General features: G+C 48.4%; 1 protein-coding gene across 1 annotated transcript in view; it reads left to right on the forward strand.

Moving 5' to 3' along the window:
* The window catches only part of LOC123035632 (heparan sulfate glucosamine 3-O-sulfotransferase 3B1-like), a 37,373-nt gene extending 10,689 nt beyond the window's left edge, over positions 1-26,684 (forward strand). Inside the window, exon 2 of the mRNA XM_044454039.1 lies at positions 22,954-26,684. Coding sequence (XP_044309974.1) covers positions 22,954-23,572 — 619 coding nt within the window. The 3' untranslated portion in view covers positions 23,573-26,684. The remainder of the gene's footprint in view (positions 1-22,953) is intronic.
* The last annotated feature ends 279 nt before the right edge of the window (positions 26,685-26,963 follow it).

Here is a 26,963-nt window from a genome sequence, read left to right on the forward strand (position 1 = left end):
CAGCTGCAAGAAGCCATCCTAATTGGTTTCCATAAGGTCTATGGCATTGGGCGCATTTTATTTTAAAAGGTCTTACAATTGTCTGGGAAGCTGTTGGGGGCAGGTGTTGCATAGAAGCCCTTTCGTCCCTGGGACCCTTCGAATTCATGCCCATCTTGCATCTCTGAGCATAAGATGCTCGTGCTTTGAAAATACTGGCTGCAACCAGGAATGTGCACACGCACACACACCTTGTCAACCTGGTAACTGCATGAAATGCTGACATTGCAAAGCAGCCCTTTGGGGAGTGTGGGGGGGTGATGGACAGAGAGCGTCAAGCCTTGACTTGATTAGGGCCTAGAACTCCTACTCTGCAGCCTCTGCTAGTTAGCGTGAAAGACAACAGCGCTCCTTCCTCCCGAGTCCTTGCCCTTTTGTCAAGAGTACTTGTGATCAATGAGTTAAGGGGATAATAAATAGGCCAGAGCTCTGCTGGATAGTTAACCATATGGCCTCAAAGCACAACAAATACCAGGTCCCATTTATTCCTGTAGCCTAATTACAGGGTTGGAAAGCAACCAAGGCTATCGGCTGCTACCTGTTGTCACTGCATGGTGTCTGAAATGATTGAAGAGCTCTGGTGCGATTGCGTCTGATGTTTCCATGCGCAGTGCTCAGTTCTGCAGTACTCAATGTGATTAACATGGGATGCTCTTTCCAGGATTTAATGTGTTGGATCTGCCTTGGCAGATCTCTCTCCCTCTCCCTCTCCCTCTGCCCAACCCTCTCATTTTCTATCCTATATATATGATAGAGAATTTAGAAATGGAAAATAAGTGCCAGTCAGTGTTGGCAGTTCTGAGCCAGATGAACCAACGGCGAGGCTTGTTGTTCAGCAGCTTCCTGTATGATAATCTGGTTGTTTTGTTGTGTGGCAAATTGTCTACTTTGAACAGTGTGTTTCCAGTAGATCAAAAAACTCAGGGGTGCGGCATTGGCTTGTTGTAGTGACTGAATGCTACAGACCGCTGGCTGTCAACATGTGTGTGTGAGTATGCATGTGTGTGCATTTTGACTCCACCCCTCCAGTAACAACCAACAACCACACAGTTAAATGGCAACGTCCTCTGAAACAGTCCTCCAAGAAGCAATCCCATTTGAACAAAATCCTCAACGCTGAAATATTACATGGATTTCTTCATGGAGTCAGTATCCATTAGGGGTTTCTCAGAAACCTTCTTTCCAGCTCTTCAGATTTTTTTTCAGGACATCCACTAATCCCTGAGCAATAGGTTTTACGGTATTAATATGTTTGTTTTTGTTTTGTTTTTTGTATTGTATATTTACAGTTCCTCTGTTCATTTTTATATTTTTTGTATTTTATATTTTATGTCATCCTTGAAAGCTGCCTAAAAACCATCTTAAGTTTTGCTCAATCAGAAATACATCATGCCTGCATATGTAATTAGATTTTAAGGCTAACCCCATTTCTTTACATTGCGATGTGGTCATTCCAGTGTTTTCATCTTAATCTTGCAGTAACTATGAATCCAAAAGCAACTTTTCTTTTAGCACTTACCGACTACCAAAAGTTCAAATGAACTTTTTGTTTTCATTGTGGGATACGTGTATTTCTTTGGATGAAGGAGGGTTTAGGGAAAGAATATGGCCAAAATACGGATGGTGTGATTTCATTGCCTTCTGAAAATCTAAGCACTCAACCATCAACGCTCTGATTTGTTGTGTGTGTGTATATTTTACAGTGAAAGTCTTGCTCTTAGTGCAAGAGATACATTGAGTGTAGTCATGATGCCACATCGGTATGAACCTAAAATCCAAGCTGTGTTTCCCAAACAGGATCCCTGAACTTGAGAAATTAGTGGCGACGGGTGACTGTTGCTAGACGGTCTGTACCAGGATGGCTGTAATGGAGGCCCAGCCATACCGCTCTGCAGGGTGGGGCAGCCTCCTTCAGGCAGTAGATTTTGGCACAGCATTAAGGGGCAGCAAAGCGGCAATTTTATTATTACCACTGTGGGAATTAGCATTTGCATTTTGTGCCCCAGGTCTCCAAATGGCTACAGCAGCTTCTACTAGCCTGTGTTCGTCTTCTGCTTGGTATAGTCCTTGATCCTCACTCCAATTATCCTTGGAGAGAAAGGGAAAATTCTTCGATTATCCTGCAAATTACTTTGTTAGATTAGAATAGTAGGACAAGCAACTTACAGGACTGTGGCCTGGGTTTTATTTTCACTTATGCATATATGAGCTGTGGTCCTGGGCAACTAATCCCAGGTAAAGTCCGAACAAGGTTACTTTCTTATTACAACATCCATAGCAAGCCACCATGCAGCACACTGTGCAAAACAACTCCCCAGCCCAGCCCAGCACTGCTTCAAGATGGTACCTGCAGATGTTGCGTCCACAATACGTTCTGCTGTTCTCACCATCTCACAATCTGCTGTTGTTTATGCCCGACTTACTTGGTTCTGACCAGACAAACTTTAGGAATCTTCTTGGGAGGGTGTGAAATATTAGAGTGGAAGGGGAAGTGCTGGATTCAGAGAAAAGAGGTTGCTGGTTTGGGGGGAAATGAACCACGTGGGCCGGAATGGGCCTTTGCCATGCGTTGCACTGTCTGTTCACAGCAATGGTGGGACACAGAGACTAGCGTCTGCTAACAGCTGAGCTTGCTATTGCTTAAAGCAGCATTCTCAGCTCGGGGCCTTCAGATGTGCTGGACTGTAACTCCCATTGCTGGAGACAGTGCATCTCCAGGGCCGCGTGGTGGGGAAGGATCGCTCAAAGCATCCCTTTGGTCAGGAAGGCCAACACTCAGGTGGCTGTCCGAAGGAAGGAAGTTGGGCGACAGGTGGATCAGGGAGGGAGGTGGGAACTGACCCGCTGGCATTGTCCTCTCTTCTGAAATTGGCTTGTTCAAAATAATATTTTTGACACAGAGCTGTTTGAGACAATACTGACCTCCTTCCATTTATAGGTCTTCTCGTCACTAACCAGCTTAACCTTCATCTGCATGGTGTTTGGCTGATCTCTTAGCTGCAGGGGGGTGGGAGTGGGGGTGGGGTGGCAAGAGCTGTCAAAAGGGGAAGCCAGCTTTGATCAAGTGGGCTGCATGGGGCACCCTAGCATGTCACTTTGGGCCTTGGTGTAAGCTGACAGGGGCAGGGGCCTCTTACCTTTCTGCAAGGCTGCCCATAGCACTGTCGGGGCATCAAAGACCCGTGAGGAAGGGGCATCTTTGCCGCAGCGTGAGTTTTGCAAGTGCTCTTCTGTGGTGCAACTACTGGCTGGGTTTCTTTGCTGCAGCAAAATATTACAAATGTTCACTAAGAGTTATTCAGTTTGCTTACGGACAAACTAGTCGTAGGCAATCTAGTATCTTCCAGATATTTTGGAATGCCACTGCTGTAATCACTGGTCATTAGTTATCTTGCTTTGGACTTATGGGAGTTGTAGTTCATTCAGTATGGAGGGGCCCAGGTTGCTTACCCCTGGTTTTAAGCTTTCACCCTTCTCTTGCAGCAATCACAGAGAAGCCGATACAGATGGAAGGGGTATGAACCAATCCCCTTTGTATGCATTCTGCTTTTTTCAGACCACTCAGCTTCTTCCTCCCAGTAATACAAATGTGCAAAACATTTTGACACCCTATCCTGCAAAAACGAAAGATATTGAGGGCTCAACAAATATGTCTCACTTGAAGCTCAGGAGCCTCTAGCCTCCATCAGCCAGAGGGGTGACCTCTTGGAGGACTATGTTCTGTCGTTGGCCGGGGCAAAAACGGTGAGGCCAAAACCGCTTCCTGCCAGGGACTAAGCCTTGCTGAGGCATTTCATTCTTTTACAGAAGGGCAAAAACTGAAAAAACTGGTGAGCCACCAATCTATCAGTGGCCAGGAAAAAGAGGTCTGGCCAAGAGAAGGTAGCATGGTCATCTGGGGAACCTCGGAGGGCCAGATTTGTACCTCTGGGTCATTGGCTGCACGGTGCAATGAATGCATCTGTGCACAACTAATTCCCAAAGTATTAAGGGCTATTGTTCATTTCTTGGAAACTAGTAGGTGCATCTCAAACTGCTCCTGTGGGTGCTTCTCTCTCCCTCTTTCAGTTAGTGCCATAGCATTGTTTGAACTCAATTATAATGCATTCCCCTCAGTTTTCTTTCTCACTTGGTAGAGAGGGCATGGTTGATGGCATGCTTGTAATTGCACGTGGCCTCTTTTCTCTGCGATTTTAACATCGCTGCTTAAAAGCCTTTGTGAACTTCCTGGAGTTGAAATTGTAGCAGAACTTGATGTTAAATGCAAAAATACGGTGGGATTGAGAGCTCCCTCCAGGGAGCAGCAGGGCAAGAGACCTCCTGGGTGGTCGAGTGCTGTTTGCTCCAGATGCAGCAGCTGGTGGGAACTATGGTTGGGAGGGAAGTGATGTTCCCTGTTCTGGCGCCATGGCAGTGGATACTGCTTAGTACCCACTTTGACTCCATGGGACAGGTTTATGCCCCCTTTCTCTTGGAGGGGGAATGGAAGCATCCTGTGCAACAATGGAGAAAGCCAAAATTTTAACTGGGCTGTGCCAGGGCAGGAGTAAACCCTTCCCACCAAATAATAATCATCTCTAAGAAGATGGCAGTTCCACTCTAACTTAACTTACATTGGGATGGCGAGAATGTGATGTTTAAAAATTTGGACATGGGAAATATATTGACCTGCACACAAGGCTTTGAATGCAGCGGCTTTCCGGACTGGGATGGAGAACAAGTCTCTTTGAAGTTCCTCCGCTTTCATCTGAGGAATGCTTTTGCAGGGGGAGTTTTTTAGAGTGAAAACTCAAAAGTATTAGATCCTTCCCCTAGTCTGGAATATGGCCAGCATGGTACCTCAAATCCTTCCTCTTTTGAGCTAGAGCCATGCGCTCTTCTTTGCTGCTCCATCTTGGTGTTACCTCAGCACAGCTATATTAAAACTCGGATGTCTCCATTTCCAGGGATTGTACAGCCAGCACTGACTTTTGTTTCTGCTCAGGAGGGAGGTCCAGGGAAGCCTTTCCCAAAGTGGGAGCCCCAGGTGTTGGACTATGCTCCCCAACATCCTTAGCCATAGACCGTGCTGGCTGGAGCTCATGGGAATTGGACTCCATCAAGATCCGGGGATCTTTAGGTTGGGAAAGGCTGATGTGGATGACTCCAGGCGATTTATATCTTCATGAAGGAATAAAGTACTTGAGTGCTGTTAGAGGAATCCACAATTACAAGCTGGATGAGTGTGAACCCAACCTGCAAATTCTGTAGCAGGCCAGGCTTTTCTGAGTTGTGCTGATTCTGTGGATTTGTGAAACATTACATAAAGTTGGGTGGGAGAGTGTGTTAATCTGCCAGTTGCATTACTGCAGCTATGTGTTTACCAGTGTACATAATGAATGTGCTTTTGTGCATTTGCCCATAAAACTCTCGTACAAAAAGTGGAGTCCTTTAATAAGTGGACGGTGGAATGAAAGCTATCTGACACTCGGCAAAACACAGATGGAATGGATTTAACAAAATCTGTATATTCCTAGTTGTCTCATCTCTATACAGGGAACAATGTGAGCCTAATTTCCCATGGCAGTAATAGACCTTCCAGCTAAAGGGAGGAAAGAATAGTAAAACTTTTCCTATATTTCCTAAAGAAGGCAATCAATTGGTGGTGGTGGTCGGGGGGAGCTAAACATGGTGCAGTCTAATCCCACACAAGGGCAATGCTTGAATAGTTTCCATCTTGAAGAAGCTGTTTGCTGCAGGTTGGGGGGAACTCATGGAAGCCCTATTCTCATGAGTTCCCCCCAACCGCGCCCAAAAGGTGTTGGATGCTGTGCCGGCTCGGGGCTCTGGTAGGGATGAACCCGCAGTGCAGAATGACAGCATCTTGCTGGCCAGGGTAGCATCCAAAACATCTGCGTAAATGAATCACATTGACTCCGTACGGCTGCTGCTAATGACATGTTGCTACCCAGGCATGCCTGTGAACTTGAATGATTAAGATTACAGGGGGGCACCGACAAGATTCAGATTCTCTTCCTAGCACTCCAAAGAGCAATTGCTACTCTGTAAGCAGCAGCAGCTTCCGGTAAGCCAAGAGGAATCAATGAACGCATCCTGATGGAGAGCGAGTTCCTTAATAATGGTGGAGAGCGGGGAGCCTTTCTTAATTACAACCTTGCTCTGCCCCTGTCAAATTACTGAGCTGGAAATGCAGAGTCTTTCATTAAAACTTATCTATGTAATTAGAAATTATATATACCTACAGCAGAGAGCACCTTCATGCCTCAGTCACTCTGTTTTAAAGGTACCTTGATGATGTCTCGCAACTTAAGCCAGGAGCACCGCCTGAATCCTGCTTCTCCTGAAACCAGAGCCTCCCCGTCTCCCCAAAGAGAGGGCAGCATGTTGGCTGCCCTTTCAGAGCCAGCTGCTCCGCTTCCAGATCCCTGGACTCTCCCCACTCACCCCTGAATGCACTCAGTGCATCTTTGCTTCGATTGTGGGCAGCCGCGCTAGTTTGCACAGACCTCCTCTGTCGTTTCCAAACCTGAGGACATCTTTTTAGTATGTGGACACTCCTTGAGCTCTGCGTAGGCTTGTTGATGCAAGCAAAACCCTGCCAGAGCGAACAGCTTGCTTCCCACAGCAGCCAACCAGCTGCTTCCGGTCCTGGAGGTGCTCCGGCGCTGCCATGACAAGTTGCCAGCGAAAGCCATGGTCTCCTTCCAGAATGCGCCTGCTCCTCTTCTGAAGCCTTCAGGTTGGCGGCCATTCCCACATACTTTGAGGCGAGACGTATTGTTTTCGAGCCTGGGTTCTAGTGCTGTGAGAGAGTGGGAGCTTTCCATTTTCTTCATGATGTGTCTGCCTTCACATCCCTAGTATTACCAACATCCATAAATCTGTGGAGGAGTCCTTCCCTTTTGAGTTTTCTAGTTGAGCACTCTTACAGTAACACTTGTCCGGCTCTTCTGTTCCCTGTCCATCCGTTGGTCTGTCCTTATTCATCTATTCATTTATTTGATTTATATCCTGCCCCATTCGCCAGAACTCTGTAGAGCTCATATGCAAGGATGCTTCCTGGCATACCTGTGTTCCCCCTTCAAACCAAACACACCAACTTTCCCATCTTTGCTGAGCTATGTACACAAAAGTCTCTGGAGTGCCCCCTTTCTCCTTGGACAGCTATCATATCCTCATAGTTTATTCTGCTCACTGACTGGTTCTAAGACATCTCCATTTGTCTGCTTAGAAACTTGTTCACCCAGGAATTATTCAGCTGAAATCACACACTCCTAAGTTCCTGTCAGTTTCCCCCCAGGATTCAGTTTAAAAGCTGCTCTTTCACTGAGTTTTGTTTTGTTTTTTTAATATCAACAGCCAGCGTTTGGGTTCCCTATTTCAGTCCAGGTAGAATCTCTTCCTTCTGTACAGGGCGGGCTTGTTTCAGGGGCTCCTCAGTGCCAAGCAAATTCAGTCCTCTCTCCCTGCTTCCACAGTCTCATCCATGCATGGAAACCCCTCAGCTCTGCCTGTCTCACTGGCTCTGCACATGGAACTGGTAACATCTCAAAGAAAGCTACCTTGTAGGATTCCAGATGGCTTCCAGGACCCCGCGGCTACATTTCCCCCTGCCCTGCGTGTGGATGTGCACCTCAGCCCAAGCACCACCTGCAAGGCCCAGCATGACGTGGGCCACCTTCGGCCCAGGCAGTCCAGGTCCCTAGCCACGTCTTGGCCGTGACCGCACCCGCCACTGCCAGGACTCCGCCGCTCCCCATCCCAGAGCATGATGGTGACCCAGCCCAGAGCAGCTGTTCCAAGAAGTCCTGTTTGCACAAAGCGTTGTAGCAGCTCCCTCCTCTGCCTTCTCCCCGACACCGTGGCCACTGCCTGGGCCAGGCACAGGGCACTGTGCCTCTCTGCAGCATCCCGCTGTTCTCCTGCTCCTTGGGCTCAGTAGCCCTGCTGCTGTTATGCTTCTCTACGGATATAGAGGTAGGCCGGCGCTTCTCGGGGGTTGCTGGTTTCAGACAGCAACTTCAGGTCAGCCTTCACCACTGCAGACGGAGGCTTCAGTGTGCGGGGCACGGCCTCAGTCAGTGGCATTGGCTTCCTCTCCAAGCATGCCTTGGAGCGAGTGTTCATGACCAGGCTAATTCAATTGCAGACACAGCGTCTGTCTATCTGTATGACTAATCGCCAATCCAATAACGGGAGATTGGAGAAGGCAATCCCATTTGTATTAAAATGCATTTAAGGCTCAGTGTGCAGAGAGGATCAAGAGTGTATTAATTTGCTAGACCTCTTCTTCCAGCACGAAGCAAATTATTGTGCAGCACACATTTGTCTGGGTCACCTTCTGGCTCTAAAGTAGTTTTAAGGAATGACCTTTTCAACTTCTGCCATGTTGTTGTTCTGCCCCCCTTGTGGACCAGGAGTGGTGGCTCAGGGTGGCTCATGCCTCGTCTGTGCTGTGACCCCTTGCAGGGAGTTCACCAAATGCAAGCCCTCCTAGAAGCCCAGGATCATCTGTAGTGCTTCAGGCAGAAATCCCACACTTTCCCTAAAGAGCGAGATCCTTGAAACACAGCAGATACGCCCAGGATTGTACCGTATGTGCCTTAAGAGGCATGCCGCTAAAAGCCGGGTCTCTTCTCCCCTGTTCTTCTGCAGTGCCTTCTTGGCATAGGCACTTCAGGTGTCAACCTGCAGATGAACTTGCCCCAGGAAAGTCTGGCTGCAAAAAAGACATGGGCCAAGGAGGCTGATATGAAGGGAGATGGAGAGAGGCAGAAACCAATGAGATGTAAGGTGTGTGCATGTTTATTGTCTTTGAAGATGGTGCTCAGAGTATGGTCTGGCTTCCACCATGTTGAAGCTAAGCAGGTCTGAGGCTGGCCTGAGTTTGGAGGGGAGACCACCTGGGAACCACAGGTAGCTACCTTGGGTTCCACAGTGGAAGAAAGGTGGGAGATAAATATAATACATAAAGAAATAAAGAAATGGAGCAGAAAAGTAGCTGGAGGATCAAAGCAGTGAGTGGCGCAGGCTCCTGCTCTGCCTTGGTTTGATATGCTCTGCATCCCCCTGCATGGCCTACAGTTTATATATTTATTTAGAATTTTTGTGTGTACGGTCCTTAGCTTGCTTTGCTCCTTTCCCTCAATTCATACCTCCTGAGCATCCTTGCAGCACCTGTTTATTTATTAGATTTATACCCTACTTTTTTAAAACAATGGTCTCCAAGTGGCTTACATTATTCTCCCCTGCTTTCAGTCTTATTCCCCAAACAACAGCTCTTTAGGTTGGGCTGAGAGTCTGTGACTGGCCCAAAGTCACCCCGTGGGCTCCATGGCTGAGCAGGGACTAGAACCCAGATCACCCAAGTCTCAGTCCCACCCTCTTAACTGATACACCACACTGGCTCTTACCTTCCAAGATGGTTTTAGGTCATTATTTCCCCCATAATGCAAATGGGTTGATTGAGAAAGAATGGCTTGCCTAATACGACTTAGTCAGGTCATGACAGAAGCAAGATAGGAATCTGATTGCCAAGTTCCAGATTGTTAGCTTGGCCTCTTAGCCATTATGCTACACCAGCTGATAGGCACTCGATATTTCTAATGATTAAGCTGATCGTAAATACTCCTCTGGCGCTGGTCTGCAGTGGGGATGTGCTGCATTGTGGGTGCCTGGGGAACCTGCCCTCTGACATTGCTGCAGCTGGACAGAAGATCACTGCTTCTGTGCTACCTCCTGTGGGGCCATTGTTGCAACTGGCCCGTCACATAAGCAGGTGGGCACTGTGGAGATACCCCGTCCCTTTGGCTCTGTCGTCTCCCACCTGGAGCCCTTGAGATGTTTTGGAGGACGACTCCCAGCATTCTTTTCTGTCGGTGATCATAGATCCATAAAATAGCAGAGCAGACACTGAAGTCCAACTTTTTGAAGATGAGGATGGAGTTCAAGTCTAGACTGCTGTGAGTTCAACTGTTTACTTGGCTGGACCAATTGAAAATAATCTTTGAGCAAAATCTTTTTATATCTGCCCATTAGAAACTTCAGGTAATAAGGAAGCCATGATCCTATACAGTTAACGTCGCAGCCAGAGCACGCTTTGAAATTTATTTCTCTTCAACAAGAGTATTCTGGGTTAGATGGACTACTGCTTAAGAATATTAGGAAGCTGGGCATTCAGTCTTACTACTAGAAAACTAGAATTTCCATTTTCCTGTTGCTGATGTGAATGCACTCCTCAGGAAAGTCATAAAAATTACAGGTACCCTAACCCATTCCAAGAAGCCCTCCCTGCAATTTTCCCCATCTGACCCTGTTTGACCTCTCCCAGTGTCCCCAAGGTGGGAAGCCATTTGTGTTGGGAGAAGTAGAAAAGGCTTTTAAGCGGCTGTTTCACTCCTTGAGTGCTTGGTCCAGTGGACCAAAGCACTGTTGGATAAATAGAACAGCTTCTTATCTATTGAAAGCGCGCCTTTTCCCTTTGTGTGCTTTGCCACCGGAGCGGTGTTGGTGCCTCCCAGGCAGGCGGGCCACAGACAAAAAGCGGATAGCAGGCCTGTCACATGGCCGCTGCCACGCAGCCTGTCGTGCTCAGGGGGGCACGCCCCCTACGGTGTTGTAATTGGTCTCTCCGCAGAGGTGCAGCTTTTGTGCAGTTTGAACGCTCCCTCGTTCCCTCTTCACACTGAGGCTGAGAAGGTGGCAGGGCAGCTCTCATTGAGGGAGGACAGAGAACAGATTGTGAGGAGGTGGTGAGGCAAGGGCTGAAAAGGTGGGCTGGCTCGGGTAGCCCCAGGGCTGAATGCAGCCCACAGGAGTTGAAACAAAATGGCCCCGGGGAAGAGGAACCTCCTGCTGAAGGGGGAAACAAAAGCAGCTCTTCCCAGACAAGGGCTTCTGTGTCCGGCCCTTCATGCTGTTCGGGTGTCTCATGGCAGGCCTGTCATTCTGCGTGCTCCTGGCTTGTTTGCTCCCCCCACAGTGCAAGGTGGGAGTTCTCAGCTTCTGCAGATCAAGATATCAAAACGCCATGAATCCTGTCCATGCATGAGGATGGTAAAAGGAGACCACTGAGTCCATCACAAGTCATTCATTAGTGGGGGCAGGTGGATGCTTCTTAACGAGCAAGTATCTGGCTCGTGAGGAGTCCCCAGTCTGAGATAGGTCCACACTATTGCTTTGTTAGCTGGCGGGCTAGTTGGAAGGCAGGTTGTTGCGCAAAGCAAACATTCCCTTGGATGCAAGAAGACTCTGGCCAGCTCTTTCAGAAAGTCCGCCTGCTTGCTGAGAAAGCCAAGGCATTCTTTTGCTATTTTGACGCTTCGGCTGGGTCTAAATTTAACCTGCATCTACTGCTGGTGGAAATGGTCCTCCCCGCCTCCTCCTTCCCCAGGTTGCTCCCTGCTGCACAGGGAATCAGGGGACCCTGCTAAGTGCGGTTGGCTGTGGTGTGTGCATTTGAGGGAGAGAAGAGGGACCCCCAAAAAAGAGACGCGGGGAGCTTCTCTGAGGGATACTTTCTGTGAGTGGATCCCTCAAGGGCACGGTCCAGTTAAGGTGATTGCCAGCCTTCAAACTGGGAGGCTAATGGTCATTTGGGGTAGAGCAGGAGGAGGTGATCTTTGCCAGCTTGTTCCTCACACTCTGCATTTCCACTGGATGGCCATTTCCAGCTATGTAGTTGGGGTGCTTCAGAGGGGAAGGCGGGCAGCTGCAATCTCCATCCCACCCACCAGGAGGCCCTTTCCAGCCCCTCTCTGAGGCTGACATCTGCCTGGGGGAGAGCAGTTAGGGTGTAGATTCCCAGCTCCCAAGTCAGAGGTCTGGACCTGGAAATCCCAAGCATGCCGTGCCCCTCCAGTGATGTCTGGTAGCCATAGCAGTGCTCCCTGGGTCTCCTCACCCTCCCTGGGCCTCGCACACGGCCCCTGTGCGCCTTGCCATTCAGCACCTGGTGCTGGGACTGAATCCATGAATTGGCCTTACTGGGAGCTTCATGAATTAGCAGTGATTTGAACTCTCCTCTCCACAGCCATAGACTGTGCTGAACTGGTCTAATCCACATAAGATGGGCACTATTTTGAGATGGGCACCTCTTTGGCGATTGTTCTTAATCAAATCCCTGCTAGGGATGTGTGGATTTGGCGTGCAAGCCATAAGGCAGAATAGTGCGCAGAATTAAATTATCTGCGCAGAACCCTCATGAAAGGCAGAACATTTGGGGGGAGGCAATTAGGACGAGGGCAGCCAGCTTGTAGGCAGAACATCTGGAGAGCTACACTTCCATCATCCCTTACATTGGCTGGACGGGGTAGAGCCAGTGAGAGTTGTGGGCAAAGGTGTGGAGGACCACAAGTTGCCCATCCCAGCTTTGGGTGTGCAATCAGGTGTGCAATCAGGTGATTCAAGGCGGTGGGGAGGCCCAGGTCATGCTTGATACGTGGTGGCTGGCGGGGAGTCCAGAGTGCCCGTCACTTTCCTGCAGCTGTGTAAGATGTAGGAAGGGATATTGGGAGTGTGGCAGTGATAATCATCATTTTATAATTTTATAGAATTCTGATTTAATTGCTGTATCGACTGCTTACCCACGTGCAAAAAGCCATCATTACTGAGGAGCTCTGATAACCTTCCCTTGAACATTGTTTGGGAAACTGCCACTGTACAAGTGCCCGACAGCCCCATAGATTCCGGGGATGCGTTCTGAAGAGCATGGCTCCACGACATCAGAGCTCTCAGCACATTTGACATACAGATGAAACTCCGGGAAGCTGGTCTGTGGTAAAAGGTGGGAAGGGCTCGCACGAAAGCAGAATCATTCATCAGTTTGAAGCAGCAGAGGTGAAGAACTGCCATCAAAAGGAGAACTGAAAGTATACGGATAAAAGGTACTGAAAGCTCAGGGTAAAGAGCTGAAAGGCCTGAGAAAGAAAGAGGCCTTTGCCTGGTGCCAGGGAGATAATTAAATATGAGTCAGGTAGATCTTTCTGGGGAGGGAATTCCAGAAATGTTGCTACTACACAGAAGCCTCCCCCCCCCAACATCTATTCTTACATAATAGGAATGAAGCGCATACTTGTAAAGGCATCATCTCTTTTACAAACAATTTCTTTTTTGAAATGGACAGTTTAAATGCCACAAGTTCCCTCCTCCTCCATAATCCTGGGAATTGTCGTCTGGCAAGGTATTTTATTGATTGTTACATTTATAGTCCACAACCAGTTAGTCCAACAGGACTCTCTGGGCGGATCCCAGAGAGAGAATTCCACCAGAACGTGGCAGCATCCCTCAGAGGATGACTGGTATTTGACCCCCTCGCCACTGAGTTTTAAGGATTCCCAGGCATTCACCTGGGTGTGGCACCGAGCAAGCGAAGGCAGTGAATCACTCCCGTGAGGCGAAGGTATGTATCCTGGCAAAGCCCTCTGTGAGTACCAACCCAGGGATCATCTTTGTGTGAAAACGAATATATGTGTACATTGTCGGCAATTGCAATCAGTGCTTCGGTAGACCCATTACAACGGAAACAGACTGTTCTGGCCTGCTGGTATAGATGCCTGTAGCAGTGCGCTTGGGTGTGGGCCACCCGGGGGCGGCAGGGGCCATTTTGCTCCATCCATCGTCCCGCAGGTTGTACCGCTCCGACCCTGCTTCTGGCAGAGCAGACAAGGCATCGGGGAGGCTCTGGGCCGTGCACGCTTGCTGCCTGGACCCTTTGGACGTCCTGCAGCAACTACGGAACAACTGAAGAGTGAAAATGGGGCCAAGTGCCTTCTGCAGATGCCCCTTAAATCTCTCTCTCTCTCTCTTTCTCGCACAATTTTGGGAGCAGCTGGTCTGCATGTTCCTCACCCCTACTATGGAAAGGTGGATCTTAGTGGCCTTTTGTCCTCAGGCAGGGAGTCTTCCTCTTCCTCCTCTTCCTCTGCTTTGAATCTTCTGCAGTTCTCAATCTCGTGCCTATTAAGGCCATTTTTGCTGAATTGTAGGGGAGCTAAATTCATAACCAGAGCGATTAAACCAATTTGGCTACATGGAAACAAGGTCTAATTAATCATGATGTCCAAGCCTCTCCTGCTTTTTTGGAGCTGCTTCTAATTTTACATTCCTCCTTGGCCACTTGAAAAGCTTCTCTGTTAGTCTTAACTTCTTTGAAGCAGCCCTCATTGAATTTAAATGTATCCACTCTCCCATGATTGCTGCAGAATGGCCCTTGCCTGTGCTGGCAAACCGGGCCGGGGGCAGAGGGGGGAGTAATGCCTGGATGCCTTCTCCCTTCCACCCCCACCTCTTGCACCAGGACGGTCAGCGCTGGATCAGCAGACCAGGGCAGAGCTGTGACTCCCCCCCCCCCCACCCCACCATGCATGGGGAGCTGGTCCGCACAGGTGGGTGAAGCTCCGTGGGTGGATGGCTGTTGCCGTGCAGCAAGGGGTTCTTGTGTATGTGCAGAAGTGGGCACTGTTCCAAGACGTCCTGCAGTTCCAACACAATGTTGGAACCAAAATGAGTGACGTAGTTGGGGGTGCAGCTTAGGCTACTAAAATGGCACCGTCTTGCTTTCATTTAGATTCCTCATTTAAATGACTTGTGGGTTTCTTTCGGAACAGTCAATACGCAAAGCATAAAAGTTGCTGATGTCTGGAGGTTTGGTTTTCCTCTTTCTTCTTTCTTTCTTTCCTCCTCCCCCTCCCCATTTTTAGCTCTTAAACTGAGAGAAACTTATGAATAATGCAACTTCAGGGAGCAAAGGGATTAATGAATGCACAACCCATTTGGGCGGATGGAGCCGGAGTCCTCAGCCGATGCCTCCACAGTGCCAGTGGAGAACATTAAAGAGGTCACTCAGACTACTGTAATCTTTGTTCCATGCACGGTGGACTTCATGTAATAAAATGGAAGGAATACAGACTGGTGGGAGAGACACCACAATGGACACGGCGTGGCTGTGATTCTTTGGTGTGCCAGTGGGAAAAGACTTGGGAGGTGGTGGGGTGAGAGCCATCCTCAAAGAACTGAATGACGACCGAAGGACAGAAAAGCAGCACATCTTAAAAGGGCCTTGTCTGTAGAATGGACTTAGCTACTTAAGTGTTTTCATTTCTCTCCGCCTCCTCCACTGGCTCTGCCTGCGCTGAGTCATATTATTTCCTAGAACCCTTTCACCTTCTCTTCCCTTAACATGACCAAAAAACCCATCATGCAGGAAATGGCTACAGATTATGCGACTACCCTTCTGGCCAAGCCATGTGAAACAAAGCCCTGATAATGATGAGAGAGTGTCTGAAGGAACTGCTCCATAAACAGCAGTGAGCTTTTAATCTAACCACTACCCAGTTGTTGCTGTGTATTTTCCATTCCTACCTCCCGCCCCCGACCTCCTTTTTCCCTGGCTGGAGCCATGCCTTTGCGACCTCTAAGGAGGGCTGCTTTCGAGGACTCGCACAGAGCACGAAAGGGTCCTCGAGTAGAGCGAAGGGGGCATGCGGCTCACTTGTCTCTGTTGCAAGGAGAAAAGCGGGAGTCATTGAAGACTGTCTAGCTGGTTTTTCTTGGAAAAGGGAAGATGGAAGGGGGGGTGCTTGGTTGCTTTTGCAGAGAATCCAGTGTCCTGTCCAATGGAGGGGAATCCATACTTGCTTTGCCTCATGGCTAGCATACCATTCAGACATGTAGGATACCACCACAGTAGTTTCATAATACGCCAACCAGAACAGTCTTGAGAATGTAAGTCCATGTGCTTGGCCAGGAAATGGTGTAAGAGGTTCCATGCGATAGAGCATTGCCAGTTATGGAGTCCCCCCAGCACCTCCGCCGTCGCTTGAGAGCGCACGATGCACCAGCCATGCGTGCTGCATGCAGGTCTGAGCAGGGCCACATGGGGGGCTGCCTGGGAGCTCCATGGAGCCGAGCGGGTTCCTGGAAGGAAGGTGGTCAGTGAGTGCAATGTCCATGCTCAAGGTAGTGCAGTGCAGTGCCTTGGGTTGGGCTGCTCACAGTTCGTATTTACATGGCAAGGTGTGCTTCATAATGTTTGGAATGGCTCCAGATCTCCGTAGGCTAGTGGCTGCTTCTCCTCCCTAAGACTAATGCCTAAACCTAGAATAAATTTACACCTATCTCAAGACTTTCCATGTCGGTGCAAAATCTGTCAAGTGACGTATATCTCCAAATAGCGCCCCCGCCACTTACGCTTTATTATTGTTTGAGCTTGGGAAGTGTGCATGGATTTACTACCGTCTGGCAAGAAGATGAAAGGCCAGTGACAAGCCAATAAAGGGTGAGGATGCTATTCCATAAAGCTGTTTTCTGCACAGTATACCATTAGTCTGAGCCAGGAATTTTCTGCCATTTAAAAAAGGCAAGAGGCTCTCAAAGAGGCTGGCCTTGGATGCTGCAGCTGAATATATCAAGGAAGGTCTAGCTAACCCGGCAACCTTGTCTCCAAACAGGCAGCTACAGAATGCTCTTCTCTCAGCATGCCTGGCGTAAGTGGCCAGAATGTGCCACGCATGGATGTGGTGCAGTGAGCTTATTCTGAACTCTTTCCCACCAAAGCAGAAGTAAGAAGATCACCAGGAATGACTTCTTCTACTTGGGTATCTCCAGGTCCCATCTCACTTCCTCACTCACAACCTTCCTATTTCGGGGGGAAGTTCAGAAGGCAATGGACTGCTCTTCTTAGTCTCTGCTGCCTTCAAAATATGGAAAATATTTTTATTTCTCTGTGTTCTGTTTTTCTGCTCTTTTGTGTCAGAGGGATGTTTCCATTGCCCACATTCTTATTTGTTGTGCAATTTTAAGTTGGGTGATGTGTGTTAAAATAACTGAATAAAATAAACTGGGCCACTCAATCAAACGCTGCAAATGATTTACATCTAGAAGAAGAGTTTTTCTGAGAATGGCCGAGCTGGAAGAGACGGTCTACCTTCGTATGAAGGAAATTTGTTTTGAAGTAGCAGTGCACAAACCTGCAGCATGAGATGTGCATTAGAAAAAGGGACTTTGGCCTAGCCTTTCTTTTCTGGGAAACCATTATAGTGAGGGCAGCAGGTTGGCAGTGCATTGTTTTAGCACTGGATCTTGTGAACTGGCAGGCAATAGTGTGAGTTGCACCCTGGCCCAGGTATCTGAACTGCATGGATTAGTTAATTTAATCCCCAGAGTATCTGTAATACTTCCAGTTGTGTCCTGCTAAGATTGTGAGTACAGATCCAAGAGAAATTAGTTAATTCACATTTTAATGTGAACTGACCTGATTTCACATATCTGAGCCAATATGGGTGAAATTCAGTTATCTTTTGAAATTCACATTTCTCCAAGTTTTGTACTGGATTTCTTCAGTAAAAAATTGCATACAAATATGTGCACATTAGGAAAATGTGCACGCAAAAATGTATATTTGTGGAAAATAACATTCAACATGTATTAGGAAAGCTGCTTTTACAAATGTGTATATTCAACAAAACTGCATTAAAAAGGCATGTATCTGAAGAAATGTGCACCAAACATGTGCACACATTTTTATGTGAACTTAACAAAATGCAGCCCCAAAGTCTGGGACAAACTGAACTTAAGGCTGGAAAAGGAATTGAGAAGGGGAAAATTCCAAAGCATGTTCAGGATCTTTATTCAAGTGCATAGCTTCGCATGCAATTTGATAAATGACGTAACTACATCAAGACATCAATGGGTCCTGCAGGGCAGGGGGAACAGGGCCTCTAGCCAGAAACTTCTTGTGGTAGCTACTTGTTCCCTTCAGTGTGCAGGGACTAACTCTTACTGGTGTAGTACTAACAGCTCAGCAGCCTGGGGATGATGAGAATTGTGTTCCAGCACATCTGGGTTGTGTTAGGCTGGGGAAAGCGGGTGCATTTCATTGCAGTGAAGTGATTTCCCCCCCCCCCCCAATTTTTTTTTCTTTGTATTCTTTTAAAAAAAAAAAAAAAAAGCATCTGTCCTGCAAAAGTATTCTTAAGGGTCATACATTTATTTCAGAAACTCCTGGGCTAGTCAGGTTCTTAGCTGCGGTATTGCTTTGCTGTCCCAAACAATAAAAGCCTCAGTTCATAATTAAGGGATGTTTTATCCGTGCTGCTAGTGATGAGCTTGCAGAATGCTCACATCTTAGGCTCAGCTGCAAAACAGTCGGGAAAGCAGCTCACTATTCAAGTTAAAACTGGCCTTGCGTAGAGATGTTCTCTAGAGTTGGCCAGCTGAAACTTCCCCGCTGCTCCTTCTCATTTGTGCATACTCGTGTTTGTGTGTGTGTGTGTGTGTGTGTGTGTATTGGGGGGATGCAACTGGTCCCCTTAGAGTGCAATTATTGGCTTGTTTCACTGAGCTGCTGAGATCCTTGGTTCAGGAAGACACTAATACTTCCAGGATTTTGATTTCTTTCTCAAACAACAGAAGAGAGACGTTATAAACTACACCCGGTGAAGTACGGCAGACAGAAATCTTTGGGTAATGGTTTCTTTATTCCCCAGCCACTTAGAAAGTGGCAGGAAGAAATGCAACTTTGCTCACTGTCATTTACATGGCATTAATTTCAGTTACGCTTAAAGACCTGAACCTCCAGAGGTTCCACCATCATCCCCTGCTGCCGCCTCTCCCCCTCCCCCACTACTCAACCCCATTTAATGGAGAGCTCCCCTTTAAAGCCCAGTTCTTAATATGCAGTAGAATGGCCCTTGCTTTTACTTGCCTCTGAAGGATCTTGGGGAATGTCAACATTTTAGGCTCAAACTGCACACGACTGAATTGTGTCATAGGTAACTGCGCCCGCTGCTTTTCCTCTCATTAGTGTAGCTGCACACAGCACCATCCAGGTCAGAACCAGCACACACTGGAAGGGAAGGATGAAACCTCTCCCAGCCGTTCACTTCCCAGGCTGCTGTCCCCTGCTGCACCCTGCAGAGTTGGAGCAAAAGAGGTGCCATTGATTCCAGCAGAGGCTAGTCTTTAAACCCCAGTGTAGAATGGAAGGCAGAATTTTGGGAAGCAAATTCCAGGGAGATTTAATCCTCCTCCTGGAGTCCGGTGGTCCAGACCTGAATTGGGGCCTTACCATTTTCTCTAGCATACATTAAATAATTACTCCCAGTTAGCTGCTTCCCAGTCACAGTCTGACAGGCAGAATATTGATTAGCTGAGTTCTTGTGAATACTTATCCAAAGATCTTATTTCAAGGCAAGGCGAGTGACATGGCCGCAGTGGTGACAGCAGCATTGGCTTTTTTTATCTTTCAATTTGTAGCAAGGACTAGAGTGGTAGCAGGACTGTACTGAATATATTGGACGACTGGTTTTTTGCCAGAGTGAGTTCTTTGAGTTCTGGTTCCACTCGTGGACTCAATGGGCAGAGATCTTTGATACCACTTTTCCGATTCCTTAATTGGAACACCAAGGATGCAGCTCATCAAGTGAGTGTGAAGACAAATAGGAGTTTCTGCCGCATCATAAGTAAGAGTTTTGTGTAGATGATAGTGCTGCTATGGACCTTCTAGGCTGGTACCTTGGCTAGTGATCCGTGACTGAGAGAATACTGTCTTTTTTCCTTGGGTGGTTTCATCAGGATCTGTCAGAATTTTGTCTTTAGTGTTCAAGAGAAAATAAGAACAAGGGCTGCAATTCCACAGCCGGTCAAAGGCCTACTGAGGGGCCTCAGGAAGCTGTGCAGGTGCCGTTCCGTTGTCACGGTGTCCGTGGCCAGGATGACATCTGCACTGCCACCAGAAGCTTCCCGAGTGTGATGTCCTGCTTGTGGTGGTGGGCAAGACGAGCCATTTGAGGGGAGGGGTTGTTCAGGGGCAGTGATGAAGCTGCTGGATCCAAGCCTCCCTCATTTTCCTCTCACACAAAATTGGTGCAGAGCTATGCCAGCCCTGGAGATGCCGTAACCCCCCAAGTGTCTCAATGACAGGGGAAATAATAGTTATCTTGCCCTATCCACCACAAGCTTGCAGAGCTAAGGCTGGTCCTCCATAGGACCTTCCCCCTCCACACAAAGATAATATTGCCCCAGGAACTGGCTTCTTACTGGTGCCCAGTTCTCAGATCTTGCCATCTTGGGTTCTATTTCTCCTGTGCATTTGTCCTAAAATCCTGCTCTTCCCTTCTTGGAATAGCTGGAGATGCCATCCAAGACATTTCGTTTGTTCTGCCTTCACTCCAGCTCAGCGAGCATATGGGAGTACAAAGCTGCTGGGAACAGAACTAGGAAGGGAGACTCTTTTAGTATCTTCAGCTTTAAATCCTAAAATACAATTTATTTGACTTCCATCGCTCTACTTAGAGTAGCTTCTTTGCCATGGAGAGCCTATCGTCTCCCCTTTCAAAAAGCAAATATGGCAACTCAATGTGCCATGATTGACAGCAATTTAAAATTTGCAGTTCCAGTGTGGATGAAACAGAACAACTCTTGATTGTGGTACTAGGAGAAATATTACTAGATCCCACATGCAGATGTCTGTGGCCACTTCCTTTTTAAATGGAAGATTGCCTGGGCATTTCTGCTGCTGCTTCACCTGGCCCAGGCACTGGTAGGGGTGAGAAAGAGAGGCAGTGCACGACCCTGCTGTACTCGCTCGCTGGCCCTCTGCCCGTTGGACAAGCAAATGGTAGCAGGGAGGAGGCGGAGGAGGAGCGAGAGCAACTGGTGGCAGTGGTGGAGAGGTGGCTCCTTGAAAGAGGGGCCTGATGAGCGCTGGCCTGCCCTGGGGCTCTCCAGGCCCCGGAGCTGAAACCGACCTTGCGAGAACGGCATTATCGCTGCCGTGCTGATACCTGGCACTTGTGCTGCTGCAGCTTGTGGCCTTGCAGGAGGTGCAGAAAGAGCACAATTTTGGGACCCAGCAGCTTGTGGCGGTAAGCCCAACTCAGCAGCAGCAGGTAGAACGTCTCCCTGCCTCTCCTCCCTGCCCATCCCACTTCCACTAGCAAGAGTTCCCCCACACCACAATTTTCTTTATTGGGAAGTGTCAACAGATTAGTGGAGAATCCCTCTGTGCAGACAAAAAGCTGCCACAAAGGCATTAGGGCTTTCAGCTATTGGATTACCACGTGGCCACCTGTCAACCGACTTGGTAAATGTATCTGTCTTTGAGCTGTTTTTCACATTAGAAGCCTGAGGTGGTGTTTCTCAAGGAACATGTGCTACTAAACCACCTCTTCTGCTTCCTGCATCTAAGGGCTCTGTTTCGGAGACAAAAGAACTTGGGGGAGATTAGAACTGTATGAGCCGGAACTCTAATGCGATAAGGTCTAAGAGGCATGTGCTGTGCTCCTGCAAAAAGCACTCCTGGGCTGTCCTTCTGCAGCCGCTTCCCCAATTAGAAAACAGCACCACTTGGGTAGGGTTCCTGCGTCATTTCAGAAGTAGTGTGGACCAGGTGGTCACCTCAATACGGAGCCTCCAAAGTGGCAGGAACCACTGCAAGGCCAAGCCGAGGCACCTGACAAGCTGCTTCCTCCCCCTGTACGTTTTCTCCATTCACATGCATGGGGTGGTGGGGTGTGAGGATGGGACCTTCGGAAGAGAGTTGAGGGCCAGCCCTGAGTTAGAATGGAAGGCTTGAGTACTGCATTGAGCAGGGGGTTGGACCCAGTGGCTTTCTAGGCTCCTTCCAGGTGCGTGATTCTCCACTTCTATGACATGAAACGCAACAGGATTAGGAAAGAAACTGCAGATGAGCTGTGCTAAGCCTCAGGCTTGGACCTTCTCTTCCCTGTCTTCTTTGCACACACTTTGCTTGGAATACATGGCAGTTCCTTGGTAGGTGTGGGTAATTATGGCCAAAGTACTTGCACTGTTTCTCCAGAGAGAGCACATTCCCTTGCAGTAATGTGAGGGCTGCATGCTGGCAGTGACTGGCCAGGCCCCAGGGTCTGGCATCTCTTTCTTGTTCTCTTCCTCTGCAGTGGGGCTGCTAGGGGAAGAACAAATCCCTTTTGTCACACATCTGAAGGGTCTTTTGCTGAGGGCTGCATGAAATTAGGCTGGGGGCCTGATTTCACCAAAACATGGACAAATTTTACCTGGCACAGTTCTAATAAAGTCTTCTGGTTAAGTAGAAATCCAAGAGTTAAAGAGTTCTCCTGAATTATTGTGATTATAGGAACCCACGGCAAGAGTTGTATATGTCCAAGGGGAAGAGCTCAGTTTGATGACTGTTCCGCACTTCTTTGCTCTGATTAGAATATCTTCATGTCTCTCAGCCCATTGCTTGTCCCTCTGTCCCTGTCTCCCACTCAACACCAATGAGATCCTCTCATCCTGCAGTTCGGATCAACATTATCCAGTGGGTCACTTCTGAGTACATTTTAGAGCTCAGTCATAAAAGACTGGGGCAGGGGGGTGGTTGTGGCAGCATTTAATATCCAACCACTAAAGAATTATCTTCATAGGGAAAAGAGACATTACATTGAGAGAGAGGATCTGAGAATTCCCTTGGCATCGTATGTACGGTACATAACATCTCTTAATATCTTATAGGTTCTTGATCTAGAGAACTTGACCGAAAGGGCCAAGGTTCTGGGCACTCTGTGAGAACTCAAATATAGAGGTAGCTCAGCTTCCTTGAAACCACAAACTAGGCTTGTGCACATCCCCCCTGCACCTTCCATTTCAGTATTAACCATCTTTAATGGCTCCTTTTAGTTCTTCCACAAATTAATGAAGGTACCCATCCTTCCGGAGCTCATACATTATCTGAGCAAGGTCAATTTATGCCATTACAAAACACACCCTGGGGTACAGTTTGGCCTTTTGGTTCATTGTATGCTTGGTCTGAAATGATGCTCTGTTGCTCCTTGGCTGAGTCAGAGATCTTTCAGCGCCAAGAGTGGTTCAAGACTGCTGCAATTAATGCCTCTCTGTTTTCTAATTAGTCTGCCATTTCTTCTTCTTGTTTGGCAGAGAATTGATGCCAAGAACTCTGGATGGGCAGATCACCATGGAGAAGACGCCCAGCTACTTTGTCACCAAGGAAGCCCCGGCTCGGATCTCTGCCATGTCGAAGGGCACCAAGCTCATTGTGGTGGTGAGGGATCCGGTCACCAGAGCCATCTCGGACTACACGCAGACGCTGTCCAAGAAGCCGGACATCCCCACCTTCGAGAGCCTGACCTTCAAAAACAGGACTACAGGCCTGATTGACACCTCCTGGAGTGCCATCCAGATCGGCATTTACGCCAAGCACCTGGAGAACTGGCTCCTGTACTTCCCCATCGGGCAGATCCTGTTCGTCAGCGGCGAGAGGCTCATCAGCGACCCCGCCGGGGAGCTGGGCCGCGTGCAGGACTTCCTGGGCCTCAAGCGGATCATCACGGACAAGCACTTCTACTTCAACAAGACCAAGGGCTTCCCCTGCCTGAAGAAGGCCGAGGGCAGCAGCAAGCCCCACTGCCTGGGCAAAACGAAGGGGCGGACCCACCCCAACATCGACCAGAGGGTGGTGCAGCGGCTGCGCGAGTTCTACCGGCCCTTCAACATGAAGTTCTACCAGATGACTGGGCACGACTTCGGCTGGGATTGAGGCTGACGCAGCAGCACTTGCCAGAGTTCATCCTGTCTTTCCGCTTGCTTCTCCCTATATATGTAGATAGGTCTATATGTAAAATGTACAGAAATCTATTTTATAATAATTTATTTTTAATTCCTAAGCAATTAATTCACTAAGCTGCCTAACCACACTGTAGCTCATAGCTGTGTTGTCGTCCTTAACATTCCACAGTGCTGAATCTCGCTGTGCTCGTGTTCTTTGGTTGCCTGGTTCAGTTTGTGCTGGAAAGTGCCTCCAGGTGCTTTCCCAAGAGGAATGCTATTTCTTTTTAAGGCAGGTGGGTAAGGGAGAATGAGAAAAGCACAATTTTTTTTCCAATACGGGTACTAGGCATATTGAAATTTCTTTTGTGCGAGGCCCTTCAGGCAGCACCTCCCATCTCTTTCTCTTCCGAGGTCAATCCACTCACAGTCCAGTTTTCATTGACTCTGTAATCAAGTAGGTTTTACGAAGGGTTTTATGGAACTCACACGTGCAGAGCCGGCTTCATGTAGCAGCTGCCTCTACCGGTGGGTGTGGTGGGGGCGCCCATGTGTCGAGGGATGCGCTCGCCAGCCATACAGCTGCCGCTGCCGGCTCTCCAGATATGAGACGTGTTTGCCTTGGTGTCTAGAGCTCTTCCTCCTTGCAGAGACTTTTGTACAAGCTGAGGTTTACTGCCTGGATGCCTACAGTTTCTCTTATCTCCTTTCCCTGTAAACAGATTTCCTGGGCTGAGAACTATGCATATTTTGTCCGGCTTTAACTTGGCCCTGTAGAAAAATGTGAAGTGTTTACTTGGAACAATTAAATGTCACACCTCCTTCTCTCTCTCTCTCTCTTTCCACCCCCCTCTTTTTTTTCTTTTTCTTTTGAGCTTGGCTTTCTTAAGTGGCTCTGAATTTAGGCCCAAAGTACAGTGCTGTGAATTGGCTGTTGGCACTGAGCTGAAAGCGTATGTGTTACATTGTACTGTGTGTGCGAGTGTGTATGCGTGCGTACATGCACACAGTTGATGAAGCCCATTAAGTGAGTCACATTGCGAGAAGCCTGGGTGTTGATGCAAGTATCATCCCTTTTCCAAAGCTCACCAAAGAATTCCACCAATTCTGCAGCAGACTATCAATCCTCTTATTTTCCCCCCTCACGCTGTCTTGGGATGAAAAGAGTGCCATATCTTAAAGGAGGGGGTGACAAACTCGGCTGCCTCTGCTGTTCCCCAAATTGGTTTTTTTTAATGGTGCTCTGTAGCAAATACAGAATTCTAAAACGGACAAATTGAAACTGTCTGCAAACGTGCTAAGTATATCTGCTTTAGTGCTACTGAGTCCTGCTGAAGTTTGCTGCTAAATTTTCGTGGCAAACCAGCTTTTTTCCCCATACCCAATACAGCCCATGCAGATGGGTCCTGAGGGATGCCGAAATGTCTCCTGGGCATCCTGCAGTTGTTCACCACATCCCAAAGTTTGGCACATTTAACAAGAAGAACAAACTGCCCACCCACTTTCTTGTGGCAAGCCCATGACGGAGCACGAGGGTTGGTTACGCCTGCCCCGAAACAGGTGATGTGCCACAGAACTGGACTGCATCTTTCTCTGTCAAAATTCTGGGGTGTGCGCATAGCACAGATTCACAAGTACTCTGAATTCATACATACAGTGAATTGCTCTGGAGTAGATGTCAGATTTCTTTTTATGCTGAGAAGTAATCAATTACTAACTGATTAAAGGCAAGGTTTATCAGAGGGCTATATGCAAACCCTGTGTGTGTGTGCGCGCATGTGTGCGCACGTGCATGTGTAAACTGTGTGTACACGTGTGTGTGGAATTTCAGAGGTGCATCCTGGGACTTGTGGTGTTTCCTGCAGCACCTGCTGGTGAAGCCGCGTGCTAGGAAAAGCCACTGGAACCTGCACGTCGCTCCCTTGGGTCGCTCCGGCCACACTGCTTTCTGGCATTGTCCATCCCTGAACGGCACCTGCTCCAGATGGGGCCTCCCCTTCCTGGCTCGCCTGCGCTTCCTTGCGGGGTTTCTCCGCTTCCATAGCAGAGCGCTGAGCCTGGTGCTTGGCCGAGTGGCCTTCTGCCCTGAGTCAGTGGTGCAGTGAAGGCAGAGCTCACAGGGTGCCCCGTTGATGGGCTGAGCCACGTTCCCCCCCCCCGGAATTTCCTGCTCCCCCTGGAAGCGGCTGCAGCCCGCACGGTAGCGGGTGGGCGTGAGGGGAGGAGCAGGTTGGGCTGGCAGCACCATATTGCTGTGAGCCATGCCTGTCATCAGGCAAAGCACTGGGAGGGGGCTTGGTTAAAGACCCCGAGCTTTGCAGATGGGCTGCTCCTGGTGGAGGGGGAGATGGCTAGGGCTGGGTTGTTGATACGGGGCCACGCTGCTGCCCGCCCGCCCGCCTGCCCATTTGGAGTGCCCTTGGGGGTGTGGCTGTGAGGGGTGCCCTGTAAGACTCCATACTTCAGAAAGCCCCCCCCCCCCCCACACACACACCCCTCCTCGGACCGGGCTCGGCTCCTGATGCCTCCGGCTGCACAGACCTTATTTGCATTGTGTCTCTACCAGCCCTGTTCGTTTGGGAAACAAGACAGCTGAGCAACATGTCCCAGCGCTAAACTTTTGAGCGAGCTGCTGATCGGGGCCGAGCGGCCCATGTGATGGAAGTCTTATGAAACCAATTCATTGAAAAGGCCTTACCTTATGGTAGCCATGAAGGGCACCATATCATATGATACAGAAAGTGCTGACTCAAACCTCAATACGATGCTTTCACTATTCTGTTGGTTCACTAGAGGGTACCCTGTCAAAACTGAGAGGTGTGGCTAGACCTTTTTTCACATTGTGACATTAATTTATGGCTGAGTTCCATTCAGCAATGCAGTATGTCCAGATATTAGCAATATTTTGTGTGAGTGTGTTTGCTGTAACATGGTACATCTTAGGCTAGTATACTTGTAAAGGAAAACAAATGGCAAGCAAAAACTGTAAATTGAATTATTTTGTGGTATGTACAACACAAATTAATTTTACACAGAGGTTTCTAGGAAAATGGAATTCTGATTCATACTATTTCTTTGAAGAAATAAAATATATTTTACCAAAACCATGGAGCTTACTTCATTTTCTTTCTCAGTGTCTTAGTAAATAAAAGCTGTTGCCGTCCTGAACTTCAGGCTTTGTAATAGCTTCCAGCTTAGAGAGCAGCCTTCTTCCCACACACGTTGAGGAGAAGTTGTCAGTTTCGCGAAGATTAGAGTGCGCGGCTGTTGCACAAGCTAAGCATGGCACATCACGTGTTCTGTATTTCATTTCGGTGCTGACTAATAGTTGAAACACTGTTGATGGGTCATAAAAACTGTACATCACAGATAATAACCAGAAT

Source organism: Varanus komodoensis, unplaced genomic scaffold, assembly GCF_004798865.1.
Source record: "Varanus komodoensis strain SLA01 unplaced genomic scaffold, ASM479886v1 scaffold7_1, whole genome shotgun sequence".
Lineage (NCBI taxonomy): Eukaryota > Metazoa > Chordata > Lepidosauria > Squamata > Varanidae > Varanus > Varanus komodoensis.